The 14,774-nt window shown below is 37.2% G+C and overlaps 1 protein-coding gene and 1 non-coding gene across 3 annotated transcripts in view; one reads left to right on the plus strand and one right to left on the minus strand.

The window, feature by feature from the left end:
- Window positions 1–14,774, plus strand: part of ZRANB3 (zinc finger RANBP2-type containing 3) — a 293,996-nt gene that overhangs the window by 104,056 nt on the left and 175,166 nt on the right. For both annotated transcript variants that reach the window (XM_069577715.1, XM_069577714.1), the window contains one exon: window positions 8,513–8,531. In XM_069577715.1, the coding sequence (XP_069433816.1) occupies window positions 8,513–8,531 (19 nt within the window). The remainder of the gene's footprint in view (window positions 1–8,512; window positions 8,532–14,774) is intronic.
- On the minus strand, window positions 1,009–1,080 carry TRNAC-ACA (transfer RNA cysteine (anticodon ACA)). The gene has a single exon. It is a non-coding gene; the product is annotated as a tRNA-Cys (tRNA).

Genomic DNA, 14,774 nt, shown 5'->3' on the forward strand with positions numbered 1-14,774 from the left:
TGGCATTGTAACATGTATACTATCATGTAAGAATCGAATTGCCAGTCTACGTCTGACGCAGGATACAGCATGCTTGGGGCTGGTGCACGGTGATGACCCAGAGAGATGTTATGGGGAGGGAGGTGGGAGGGGAGTTCATGTTTGGGAACGCATGTATACCCATGGTAGATTCATGTCAATGTATGGCAAAACCAATACAGTATTGTAAAGTAAAATAAAAATAAATAAATAAATAAAATCCTTCAGCATTTAAGAAAAAAAAAATTCTCAATTAGAAAAAAAAAACTAAAAAAATAAAACACTGGCCATTTATCATGTTGAACTTTGATAGTTATGGGGAAAGGGATTTTTAAGATACGGCTCTAGTTAGAAAAAATGTTGTGACTTGGTTCTCTGAACTCCTGGCCCTGTGGCTTAGTCTATAGGGAATAGTGGGTGGGTTTATTAAAGTAACATTAAGTTGTTGTTCAGTTGCTAAGTCATGTCCAACTCTTTGCCACCCCACGGCCTGCAGCACACTAGGCTTCCCTGTCTTTCACTATCTCCCATAGTTTGCTCAAACTCATGTTCATTGAATCAGTGATGCCATCCAACCATCTCATCCTCTGTTGCCCCCTTCTTCTCCTTCCTTCAATCTTTCCCAACATCAGAGTCTTTTCTAATGAGTTGGCTCTTCCCATCAGGTGATCAGAGTACTGGAGCTTGAGCATCAGTCCTTCCAATGAATATTCAGGGTTAACTTCCTTTAGGATTGACTGGTTTGAACTCCTTGCTGTCCAAGGGACTCTCAAGAGTCTTCTGCAGCACCACAATCCAAAAGCATCAGTTCTTTGGTCTCAGCCATTTTTATGGTACAACTCTCACATCTGTACATGACTACTGGAAAAACCATAGCTTTGACTGTTTAGACCTTTGTTGACTAACATGTAGCCTATCAGGCTTCTCAGTCCATGGGATTTTTAAGGCAAGAGTACTGGAGTGGGTTGCCATTTCCTTCTCCTGGGAATCTTCCCTACCCGGGGATCGAACCCAGGTCTCCCGCATTGTAGGCAGTCGCTTTACCCTCTGAGCCACCAGGGAAGCCCAACATTAAGTTAGCATTGGTCAAATATAACATACTAAAGGGTGGTATGGTAGTATATTAACCATATTAAATTGTTGATTCCTGCTACTGGACAGTTTCATGTGAATATCCAAAAAGTCAATATTCTTCCTGGGTTAGTAGCCCACATCTGAGGTCACAGCATGCATGGTAATTGATTAAGCAAATTCTGTTTTCATGTACTGAGTCCTGAATTCTGTACTTCTGATTCAAAACAGAGTTTGTTGTTTAGTCACTGAGTTGTGTCTGACTCTTTGCAACCCTATGAATTGCAGCTCACCAGGCTTCCCTGTCCTTCACTGTCTCCTTGAGTTGGCTCAAACTCATGTCCATTGAGTTAGTGATACCATCCAACCATATCATCCTCTATCATCCCCTTCTCCTCCTGCCTTCAGTCTTTCCCAGCATCAGTCAGGTGGCCAAAGTATTGGAACTTCAGCTTTAGCATCAGTCCTTCCAAGGAATAGTCAGGATTGATTTCCCTCAGGATTGCCTGGTTTGATCTCCTTGCTGTCCAAGTGATTCTCAAGAGTCTTCTCCAGCACTACAGTTCTAAAGCATCAGTTCTTCTGTGCTCAGCCTTCTTTACGGTTGAACTCACATCCATCCATGACTACTGGAAAAACCATAGCTTTGACTATATGGACCTTTGTCAGCAACGTAATGTCTTTGCTTTTCAATAAACTATCTAGGTTTTTCATACAGAATTAGAGCATTAAATTCTCAATGTCATCAAAATATTCTCTTGGAGAGTTTTTGTGTTTTCTTTTTGACATGATTTATTCAAAAGAGATATGGGTGTTCATTATTGAAGAGGTTTTTTTTTTTTTAATATAAAGAAATTGGAGAAAAGCTTCCAGTTAAACACACATTATTTGGTTCTATGAGTCTTAGAAGAGAAATTTAACTGGTGTGTAAAGTGATTGTTAGGAAAGTATAATGGTGCTCAGTTTTCTCTTTTCTACCTGTCTTTGAATTGGGGTTTAAAATAGTTAACACTGAACATGTGCATCCATAGTTACAGCTGCTGCAAATACCAGAATATATATGTCTTGATACGGTAAGTGGTGATTAATGTAAGGAGCCTCAAAGTTTTGGAAACAACTCAGTGAAGTGGAAAGTTGCTTTTTTGATGTCTGTAGCCATGCTGGATAAGCTATGATTCAAGCAATTAACAATGAATTTGGAACAAAGAATATTATTTATTTTTTATGAAAATGGAAAACTGAACTGCTTGTTAAATTCAGATGAAATTGTATAGCTATTGGCATACCAAACCAGGTTTGACAAATAAAATGCATATTCTTTAATGAAGGGTTTTTTTTTTAGCTGTAGGTTAAAGTCCCTATATGGATTATATTTGCTATTTCCCAGTGGGAGAAAAAAACTGTTTATATTTCCATGGATATAATGTAATTATATGTAATAATGTGATTATGGGCAGTCCATTTACAAATGAAGTTTAGACTTTAGTTTCATTCAGATATGATATAAAATTTCTATGAAGTGAGAAATTGGATTAGCTATATTTTCATCTTTTATATTATGGTCTCCATCAGTCATTTTTATTGTTTTCCTTCTCAATGTTGACTCCATGTCCACTGTTCGGGTTTCCAACATGTTATATGGCTACTTCCCTATTTTTAGTTTTTCTTTTGTTTTTTTGCTTTTTGCTACCAAAATTCCTTTCTGATTACTCTGTATCTGTTGGCTCCCTTTTTTTTTTAAAAACTATCCGCAATCCTCTTAACAAATGAGAACTGCAAGTGAGCTTACACATGAGCTGCTTATAACTTAGTATGGTGGCCTTTTAGTCATCCTTTGCAGCATTTGACACTGTTAACCCATTTACCCTGTTTTGAAATGTGTATCCCCTGGACTTCTTAGTCCCTGAACCTTGTTCTCTAACTCCATAAATATTTTTAGTTCCTTCCCTTTGCTTTCAGAATAAGAGTGCTTCCCAAGGTTGTAGCCATGAAAAAAGTTCATTCCTTTTTTTTACAGTTTTTGCAGGAGAACCCCATTCATTTCTACTTCTTCTGTTACCATCTTCATGCATAGCTACTTGACCATTTTTATTTGTTGTCTTAACTTGATTGCCAAGTTAAGACATCTGTTGATCCACAGATGTTACATTCATAGAGTCAGTGATTGGGTTATGTATAGTATTTTGCCTTTTTAAAATATCTTCTCTGTTCCCTACTTTTTTTTTGAGCAACTACCATATTTATGTGTTCCCCGTACAGAATAATTCCTTAAGACAGTGGTCTCTACTCAGTCTCTGCCCTTCTTCTGCTTCCATTGTCTCCTGAACCCTTTTAGGTGAGGCTTTTGTTCCCTACTGTTCTATCAAAGTTGCCCTTGTCAGGGCTGTGAATGATCTCTTGCCAAATCAAATGATCAATTCCTAGACCGCATTCCACTAGGCTTGTCAGCAGCATTTGTCATAGTTGTTCATTAGCTCCTTCCAGAACAGTTTCTTAACTTGGCCTCAAGGTCACTACATTCTTCTTGTAGTTTTTTATATTACTGGATCCTCCTCAGTTTCCTTTGCTGGATCTTTCTCCCTTTTGTGACCTCTTATTGTTGGAGTGCTCCAGGGCTCTCTGTCAGTAGCTTTCTTCTTCCTAGGTGATCTCATTTAGTCTCCTGACTTTAAATATCACCAGTTTGGTTTTCTGGAGCTTCCTGGTGGCTCAGTGGTAAAGAATCTGCCTACCAGTGCAGGAGATGTGGGTTTGATCTCTGGGTTGGGAAGATCCACTGAAGAAGGAAATGGCAACTCACTTCAGTATTCCTGCCTGGAAAATCCCATAGACAGAGGAGCCTGGTGGGGTTACATAGTCCATGGGATTGCGAAAGAGTTGTTCACGACTTAGCAACTAAACAAGAACAAATTTAGTATTTTGCTTTAGAATAATTTTAGTACTGCCTCTCCTTTGTCACCTCCCTTCAGTTTTGCACTTTGAGATTACAGAATGGGTCCTTCCACTTGTAGAGTCTTCATTTAGAATATACATCATCCACTATCACGTATATATAGTTTCATTGCCAATCACATTTCCTTTTCATCTTCTATCTTGAATCTATATTAAGGTGTTTTTATTGTTTGGTTATTTTTCTCAAGTATTTTTCTTCAAATGGTTTGCTTTAAGTGATATAATCTTGGAGATCTTGATTAGCTGTATGTCTTTTTGCCATCCCTTCTAATTAATGGGTATCTCAACTGGATATACGATTCATGAGTTCTGCTTTCCTTTCAGTAGTCTAGATTAGTTTCCATTGTTTTTTAGTTTCTGATGTTGATGATAGAAGTGCAATGCAGTTGTTTTTTCCCTTTATTGATAATTTTTCTTTCAGTCTGAATACTTACAAGGTTTTCTTTTTGTTCATAAGATTAATGAATTTTATACGGATGTGAGTAGATATTTGTCTTTTCAGCTCACCCCGAAATGTGGTTCTCTGTTTCAGTTATCCATCAGAGGTATTTTCTTTAGCCCCCCAAAATTTTCTTTTGTTTACTTAATTTTTGCTTCTCCTTCATATATTGTGTCTTTTCTCCTTTTGAACACCAGTTTTTCACATTAGTTTTCAGGTTCTGTTCTTCAAGCGTTTTTTTCTTTGCACTTCATCTCGTAGTCTACTGATTTAGCTGTCAGTAATAATCATCTTTTTAAAAAATTTATCTACTCATTTTAGTTTGGAAACCATGGAAGGGAGTGTGTGTGTGTGTTGCATTAGAATTTATTTAGGTGCTATAACAATTTTTGTGCAGGTGTTTAGTCTTTCTAGCACTGCTATTTCACTAGATATATATTCTGATTATTTACTTGTATTCTGCCCTTTCAGATGATGGGGCCTCTCACATGATCAGTTATTTTTCTATGATTGTTATTGTTGTTGTTCAGTCGCCAAATTGTGTCTGACTCTGTGAGACCCAATGGACTGCAGCCCACCAGGCTTCCCTGTCCCTCATCATCTCCCAGAGTTTGCCCAAGTTCATGTCCATTGAATCGGTGATACCATCCAACTGTCTCTAATCCTCTGTCACCCTCTTCTCTTTCTGTCTTCAGTCTTCACCAGGGTCTTCCCCAGTGAGTCAGCTGTCTGCATCAGGTGGCCAAAGTTTTGGAGCTTCAGCTTCACTGATGGCTGTTTCTATGATAGCTCATTGGAAATCAAGTCTGATTGCTGAACTATTGTAAATAGTAGGACTGCCAGAGGTTGGGACAGATATAGTGCCTAAATTTGAAGGACAGTCAGCCCCACTAGAAATACCTGAAGGAAGCTCAGTGCTCTTTGATGTCCTTAAACTGTCCTGGTTTCCAAAGTTGGGAAGACCACCTGTCTCGTGTTAGGAGAATCCAGCATAACCAGAGGGCTGGAAGACAGTCTTACAACTGGGGTCTTCAGATACTTAAAAGTCAAGCCAAGGCAGTGATCCACAGCCACCAGTTGTGTCAGTTGTTGCCCAGGGCTCTGATGCTATTTTTTAGTCGGTTAACCACCCATGGGGTGATTTAGCTGCCTAACAATTTGCTCTGATGTTACTTCACTAGAGTCATAAACCTCATCTAGCAGCCTGCAGGTCACAGTAGCTGTTTAACTTTAGAAAGTTAAGGAACTTGGAGTTGGGCATAGAAAACAAGCCACAGTCAAGGTGTTATATTACAGACTATCCTTGATCCTTTCTCATTCCAATGCCTTTACATTCTAATGACTCTCAGATTTATTATATCAGTCCCTGCTATTCCGCTGACTCACATATCCCTTGCCCCACCCAACAGTACAACTGGGGTATCTAATGGATACCAGAAAGACTATAGATCGAAACCTAAGTTGTGTTTTTTTTTAACCCTCTTGCAACTTGCAGGATCTTAGCTCCCCAACCAGAGATTGAACTGTGCCCCCCTGCAGTGGAAGCATGGTATCCTAACCATTGGACCACCAGGGAAGTCCCCCAAACAGAACTTTTGATTGTGATCTCCAAACCTGCTGGTCTCCCCACCCTTCCTTTCTCAGTGAATGCATTACCACCATTTTTTCACAGTTAATTGCTTAAGCTGGTATCTTAAGATTCATTTTTGACTTCTTTCCCTTGTTTCATATCCATAATATCCCTATCCCAATTGTTCAGCATATCGTATTGCCTGTGCTTTCAAAATGTGTCTAAACTGACCACTTTTCACCAACTCTGTCTCTATCATGCATCCATATGTTGTTGTTCCTCTCCTGTTCTACTTCAGGTGCCTCCCATCTGCTCTCGCTTTTTCTGCTCTTGTCTTCTATAGTTTATTCTCTAGAAGCCAGAGTAATCTTCTTAAAAAGTTAAATAAATGTTACTTACTTCCAAAGGATTCTAAGGAAATCTAGACTTCATGCCATTGCTTATGGCTGTCCATGGTCAGGACCTAAGGTGCTTCCAACCTTATTTTCTACCGTTTGCCATGACTCAGTACATTTTAATCACATTAGACTCCCTCTGCTTGCTTAACTATGTCATAACCATCTTATCTCAGAGCTCTTGCATTTGCTCATGGCTTTGTTTAGAGTACTCTTCCTCCAGATTTTCTCATGATTCCCTTCCTCATTAAATTTGTGACAACTTATTCAGATCGGTTTGAATTGCTTTATCATAAAGATTGTTCCTGACCACTCTTTAAAATAGATACTCCCTAATTCCCTATTGCACTTACCTTGTTTCAGTTTCTTTAATGGCACATACCACCACTAGGATCATTTACTTGTTCACTGTCAGAAGTTCTTCCAGTCACCCTTTATGAGGAAAAACCTTTAAATGCTATATCCCTAGGACTTGGGCTTCCCAGGTGGTGCAGTGGTAAAGAATCTGCCTGCCAATGCAAGAGCCGCAGGTTTGATCCTGGGTCTTGAAGATCCCCTGGAGGAGGAAATAGCAACCCACTCCAGTATTGTTGCTTGGGAAATCCCATGGAAGAGGAGGCCGGCGGGCTACAGTCCATGGGGTTGCAGAGTCTAACATGACTGAGCACACAAACTTATGACAGTGCTAGGTACATAATGTTGTTCAGTCATTAAGTTGTGTATGACTCTTTGCAACCCCATGAACTGCAGCAGCCAGGCTTCCCTGTCCTCCCCTACCTCCCAGGGTTTGCTCAAACTCATGTCCATTGAGTCAGTGATACCATCCAATCATCTCATCCTCTGTCACTCCCGTCTCTTCCCTGTTGAGTTACTTAACAGGCACTCAATAAATAATATATACTTCAAATGACATCTTTACCAAATTTGAATTGGATTTCAAAATGAAAAAGTAGGTATACATGTAAATCTTCCTGGAAATAAGTCATATTTTTCAAAATATTGCTTTTTAGTTTTCTACTTTTCCAGCCTGTTTGCAAAAAATGTAATAAACTTGTTGCTCTTGCATATGTTTTAAATTTCAGTTAGAGTATTTGTATTTTATTTTCCCATAAAAACTTAATATGTAACCAGCCATCTTTTTTTTCATTTTAAGAACAAAATTTCATTTTACCTGTAGGTTATTTCTTAATAATATATTTATTACCAAATTATTAATTTGTGTTTTATGTTAAAGAAAGCATGTAATATAGTATAATGTCAAGGCCATTGGGATTAAAGGAAGGAGAAAAATGCAAATAGGGTATTTTTTCTTTTCTGATTTTTATATTCCAGTTTTTCTTTTTTTTTTTTTTTTAATTTCCTGTATATCACCTTGGTTAAGAGATTGGTTTTTCCCCTTATGATGTACTCACTGTCTCTAAAGGACCCCTTGTGATCTTGACCATATCTGCTATCCTTTGTTTTGTTCTTTGCCTTTTTCTTCTAATTACGACCTTAGTTTATGCCCCGTCCTCAATTTCCAGTGGATAGAATTTACTTCTGTAGGTTAATAAGAAAGAATAGGGAGGAGAAAATTTAGTGAAATAATAGTAGAATACAAAATTCAGCTTGAAAGTGGCCTAGTATGTATAATATAGCATATATTAATAGAATTTTATGTATAACATCCTAATGCACGTTAATACAGCATTCTAATCTCTAGGGGAGAACATGAAACCTTACTTACTGATAAGGAGGGAAGTGATTGGTACAATCACTTGCCGTTTTGCTCATGTTTTCGAAGGGTCATTGTAGCCATCGCCATGGGTGGGCATTGGGAAACAACAGCATTTCTGAAGCTAACAGTTCCCACATAACCATATGCAGTTGGCAGCTGGAGAGTCTTGTAAGTCAGGAAAGGCCCTTATTCTTATGAACACTTATAAACACCTCTCTCTGGCGTAGTGCTGTAATGTGTAAACTGTTTTGTGGCAAGCTACTGAACACAACAACGCTTAATCAAAACTTTTTAAATGGTTGACTTTGGCAATTAAGACATTAATTTGGTTTTATTTTTGTTTTTTCCAGGTGTATGGTGGCTGACGAAGTAAGTATTTTCATGATTTTTATGTCCTTTATAAAATTCCCCAGCCAGTTTTTATTGTCTGCTATTTACCCTGTACTCTCTCTCATATGACTCTGCATCTGTATGTGGAGAGGAGAGGGGGAGGATGAGGAGGAGGGTGGCAGGGCAGCAGCAGAGAGAATAAGAATGAGAAAGAGAATGTGTGTGTGTGTTTGTGTGTGCATGCATGCAAGACATGCATTTGGAACATGTTAGTATTAACATTAATGATCCAGAAATATAGTGATCTATATTTGTGGCCTCAGAAGAATGAATGCAACCCCAAACAAAGCTGAACTCTTCTTTACTTGTCAAAATGCTGCTTGCTTAGAACCTGGACTTTTAAGATTTTGCTCTAAAGGTTATTTTTAATTGTTTTGTATGAGTGTGAAATGTACTATTCAAATGGTGTTTTATTGTCACTAATCAATTTGATACCTTTGAGTGGCATGTACTTGTATATACTCATATTCAGATTTTTCCACTGAAAGGGAAGCTCTTGCTACATAAGCTGCAGTACTCTGCATACATTCTGAGTAAATTTAAGTCAATAAAGTTCTGATTTTTTTATATCATTTTGAAACATGTTTTCATGATATCTTTAATGATAATAGCAAAACATATATATTTAAGAATATATCAGAGATGAAGAAAATGGATATTGAATTTTTTAAAAAGATATAAGTGAGACCATAAAAAATTCTCCCAATTAGCTATTTTTTAATTTAATTTACATGTAGACTCACCAATGGTATATCTTTAGGAAAAAAGTAAATAAGAGTATAACATGCAAATGAATGCCAAGCAGAAGTTTGATATACGGCTTCTTGGTTCATGCTGATTTATAATTACTGAAGTTTTTAGTTTGAACTCTTTATAGGCATTTGTTTTTAGACTAAATGTTACAGTTAGAAACATAGCTAACAAACACATGAAAAGATGCTCAACATCACTCATTATTAGAGAAATGCAAATCAAAACCACAATGAGGTACCACTTCACACCAGTCAGAATGGCTGCGATCCAAAAATCTGCAAGCAATAAATGCTGGAGAGGGTGTGGAGAAAAGGGAACCCTCCTACACTGTTGGTGGGAATGCAAACTAGTACAGCCACTATGGAGAACAGTGTGGAGATTCCTTAAAAAATTGCAAATAGAACTACCTTATGACCCAGCAATCCCACTTCTGGGCATACACACTGAGGAAACCAGAATTGAAAGAGACACATGTACCCCAATGTTCATCGCAGCACTGTTTATAATAGCCAGGACATGGAAACAACCTAGATGTCCATCAGCAGATGAATGGATAAGAAAGCTGTGGTACATATACACAATGGAGTATTACTCAGCTGTTAAAAAGAATTCATTTGAATCAGTTCTGATGAGATGGATGAAACTGGAGCCGATTATACAGAGTGAAGTAAGCCAGAAAGAAAAACACCAATACAGTATACTAACACATATATATGGAATTTAGGAAGATGGCAATGACGACCCTGTATGCAAGACAGGGAAAGAGACACAGATGTGTATAACGGACTTTTGGACTCAGAGGGAGAGGGAGAGGGTGGGATGATTTGGGAGAATGACATTCTAACATGTATACTATCATGTGAATTGAATCGCCAGTCTATGTCTGACGCAGGATGCAGCATGCTTGGGGCTGGTGCATGGGGATGACCCAGAAAGATGTTATGGGGAGGGAGGTGGGAGGGGGGTTCATGTTTGGGAATGCATGTAAGAATTAAAGATTTTAAAATTTAAAAAATAAAAAACTGAAAAAAAAAAAAAAGAAACATAGTCATTGCCTGTGAAAAAGTTCAACAGTGTAATTAAAGAGACAGGACATGGACATTTGGGAAAAAAGCAGAAATTTTTATTTTGGAACAAGATGAATTCTGAAGGAATCTACATAAATTTATAGATTTGAGAGTCCAAAATTACTAAAAGAGGCTTATGTTTTTAGTCCCTGAATATGTTTTCAACAAATAGGAGTATGAATTCATACTTCAAAACCTCAAAACTAGGCATAACCATTTATATAATGTATAAATGTGTGCTACATGTATTGATGTATGTAGAAATTATTTTTTAAACAGACCAGTTTTATTTTCAGTCAATATAACATGTAGTATTATTTGTTAATCTCCTCAAGTGATTCATGGGGAACATTTTACTGGCTATGACATTGCTACCTTGTTCCTCAATTTGGTGTTACAGCGGTTTGAATATGCCTTAAATGTGCAGAATCTTTCATGGATTGAAATAAACATTTGATTAGCACCTTAACTCTGCTTAGCACTTACATTTCCCTGTTTTCTCAGTTAACATTAGACTAAGGATGGTGCATGATGAGTTCATGATGAATGCTTTAGCCAACAAGAGTTTTTCATTATACTCTTCACTTTTCATCTCCTATTATTTACAATTACACTTGCCACATGTCGAAGGATTTGTGGTAATCTTTTGAAACTATAATTTTTTAATTTAATAAATTAAAAAAAAACCATTTAATATTTTCTCAGTACTTAAAAGAAGATTCCCTTTTTGTGTCCCTCATATATCCTCATATTTCTCAGCATTTTAAAGACTTATTTTTTACACTTATTTGACTTTCCAGAGTTCATTATGTTGAATCCCCTATCAATAAGGTTAATTAAGGAAAAATCTTCAGTTTAACATATAAGTACAAAAAATAGTCACAGAAATAGCATAGTATTATAAATTCTAAGATCACAGCTCAAAATACAATAACATCCTCTGTTTTTTGATTGAGTTGAAATGCCATTTCTGTGGAATCTTATTGAGCTAATATGGATGAAAGTGAGTAAATTAAAAGTCTTGAAATAGAAAGAACTTGTATAAATGTAAATTATATGAACTCTGGTTTGACCTTCATTTTATTTTCTAATACTGTTCTCCTTCTCTTGCTCTTATCACAAAACAGTAGTGAAGTCAGAGAAGGAAATGCAGTTTATAATTTGGAGGTCAACCACATTTTGATTTTAAAATTAAAAAATATATTTTGATATGATGAATATTCAACTTATCAATAGATAGAGCTTTAGGAGAACAATTTTACATCTGTATTATTAGCCTCTTTTATTTCTTTTTTAATGCTTGAATACCTACTTGGAATATTGTATAATTTAACTGTCCGCTGTGATCTTTCCTTCCTAGCTTTGGAAGCAAATGACTTCCTTCACTGTATCCTCTTGTAGTATCTTTCCAATAATGTCCTTTCTAATGTATAAAATCTTTGTGGAATTATATAATATCTCTATTGCATATAAAATTGGAATGGTGACTTATTTCTGTTTGTCTAATTGTGTGATCTTTGAGTATTTATTATAAAACTATGTTTCAGATAGCCAACAAAGCTGCAACTTTTAATAAAATTAACTTTTCAGACTTAGCTTAAGCTCTTTTAATTCCTATTTCCCCTTCTTGGTTTAATGTAGTTAAGTGTTATCTCAAGAGCTATACAGTAAACATAAAGAAACTCTTTTGAAATAGTACTCCATTAATAATGGAATTTTGGGCCACAGTCTGTAGTCAGGCTCTTGCACTATTACCTTTGCTGTTTCTTAATAGTTTTTTAACCACTGTGTTTTTGTTCTGTTGAAAATGTTTATTCACAGAAAGATTTTAAATGTGAAAAATAATTTCACATTAACATATACCAGGTAATTCAAGTGGATACACATGAGGAAAATATTAAATCTACACACACAATACCTTATTTTCAGGGATTTAACGGCAATTATTCTTTGTAAAAGCTTAGTGTTTACAAAATTTTTGTGATGTTCGTTTTTACTTAAGAAAATGAGATTAACATCCTGGGTTTAGATGAATAGCTTAATAATTGTGCAGCTATGGACCAATTGTTGTCAGGACATGGATCTGTCTTCTCTGTGTATTGAATCTATTATCAGAGTCAGAAAATTCCTACTTTCCTCGTTTGTAATATTTTTGTTAGTACTCTGCTTTAGTCCTCTCCCCCTACACTTTTCCCTAAGTTTCCTTCCTGTTACTTGAGAAAACATTTGGAGGCAGAGGGATGGTATAACCAAATAAAGAATTGCTTTCCTTCCTTTTTCAGAAGAAAAGGAAACCGTTTGTCAAGGCTAAGCCACTTGGCTTGGCTTACTTTGTGACTATTTTGGGATTAATAGATAAATATTTGGAACAGAGACCAGAGAGTTATCATTATGGATGCGCTTTTTTTTTTTTTTTTGGTCAAGGTGCTTCTCTGGAAGAGAAGTTTGGAGGGGACAGGCTGTGGAAACTGTTGAATGCTTGCAGAAGTTTTTCTGGAGGCTGAAGTTTGAAAAGCCTTGTGATTTTCTCTGCAGGCAGAAATCTGTAGGTGTCTCAAAACACCAAAGAACCCCCTTTAGAAGATTATTTCTGAGCAGAATACCTTAAAATTGATACTGTGGTATAGACTCTGCCAACATTTTAAGTCTGAGGACTAAGACATTAAACCAGACGTGAAGAATTTTAGTTTTCCTTTTATATAAGCCAAACTTGGTTTGACAAAGAGAGCTGAGATGATAATTTTTATTCCATTTGCTTCTACAAATCCTTCTTTCCCTTTACCAGACCCTGGTGGAATTGAATCCCCTCTGAGCTTTTACTGTTTCTCATAAGCAAAAACATAACCCCTTTGGGGTGGTGGTCCATTTTTGTTGAGTGAATAGACTGATTAAAAACTTAATACTTAACCAACACATATGTGCCAGGTTCTGTTCTATTGATTTACATGTATTCATTTATTTAATCTCTGGACAACCCAATAGAATGTTATGATTATTACTACCACCGTCATTTTTTAGATGAGAAAGCTGAAGCACAGGTCTGTTAGTAAATGGAGCTGGGATATGCTAGGAGCTGGTATCGAATCTGAAATAATCCAGCTCCCAAGTCCATTATTGCTGTTCTATACAAAGTCTGCAGGCACCAGACTTTCTATGTTTTGAAAGGATTCTTAAATACAGAAGACTCTGTAAGACACAGTGCTCAAATGGATGAAACTGAATGATAAGTGATAGCATTTGTGCTGTTGAGACTGTTCTCTAAAGCGGTATCATTTGACTGCTTGTTCTTCATTTCTAAGGCCAGCTTTACTATTTTTTGAATGTCCTTTCTTAAAAATAACTTTTAAATTTTAGAATAGTCTTTTTTTAATTTTTTTGGTTGCGCTGGGTCTTCGTTGCTGCTTGCAGCCTTTCCCTAGTTGTGGAGAGCAGGGGCTACTCTTTGTTGCAGTGCATGGGCTTCTCATTGTGGGGGTTTCTCTTGCTGTGGAGCATAGGCTCTAGGCATTGGGCTTCAGTAATTGCAGCAGGTTGACTCTGTATTTGTGGGGTGCAGGCTCCAGGGCACGGGGGCTTTAGTAGTTGTGGCTCATGGGTTCTAGAGCACAGGCTCAGTAGTTGTGGTGAACGGCCTTTAGTTGCTCTACGGCATGTGGAATCTTCCTGGACCAGGATAGAACCCATGACCCCTCCAATGGCAGGTAGATTGTTATCCACTGTCCCACCAGGGAAGTTCAGTAACACTTTTAGTTTTATAGTTATTGTGAAGATAGTACAGAAAATTCTCTTACGCCCCAAAGCCAGTCCCCCATTATTAGTTACTTTACTATACTAATAGTAATGTGTCTCAATTAATGAACCAATATTCATATATTAATACTGTTAACTAAAAGCCATACTTTATTTAGACATCCTCCAGTTTTTACTGATGTCCTTTTCTTTTGCAGGAGTCCATCCATGTTTTATAACATATAACTCCATTATATGTTTTAAATAGACAGGTGGTTGTTGTTTAGTCGCTCAGTCACGTTCAACTTTGTGACCCCATGGATTGTAGCACACCAGGCCTCCCTGTCCTTCACCATCTCCCAGAGCTTGCTCAAGCTCATGTCAATTAAGTTTTTGATGCCATCCAACCATCTTGTCCTCTGTTGTCCCCTTTAACTCTTGCCATCAATCTTCCCCAGCATCAGGGTCTTTTCTAATGAGTTGGCTCTTCACATAGGTGACCAAAGTATTGGAGCTTCAGCATCAGTCCTCCCAATGAATATTCAGGGTTGATTTCCTTTAGGATTGACTGGTTTGATCTCTTTCCAGTTCGAGGGACCTCAAGGGTCTTTTCCAGCACTGCAGTTCTAAACATCAGTTCTTCGGTGCACAGCCTTCTTTATGGTCCAACTCT

This window comes from Ovis canadensis, chromosome 2, assembly GCF_042477335.2.
Source record: "Ovis canadensis isolate MfBH-ARS-UI-01 breed Bighorn chromosome 2, ARS-UI_OviCan_v2, whole genome shotgun sequence".
NCBI classification, from domain to species: Eukaryota; Metazoa; Chordata; class Mammalia; order Artiodactyla; family Bovidae; genus Ovis; species Ovis canadensis.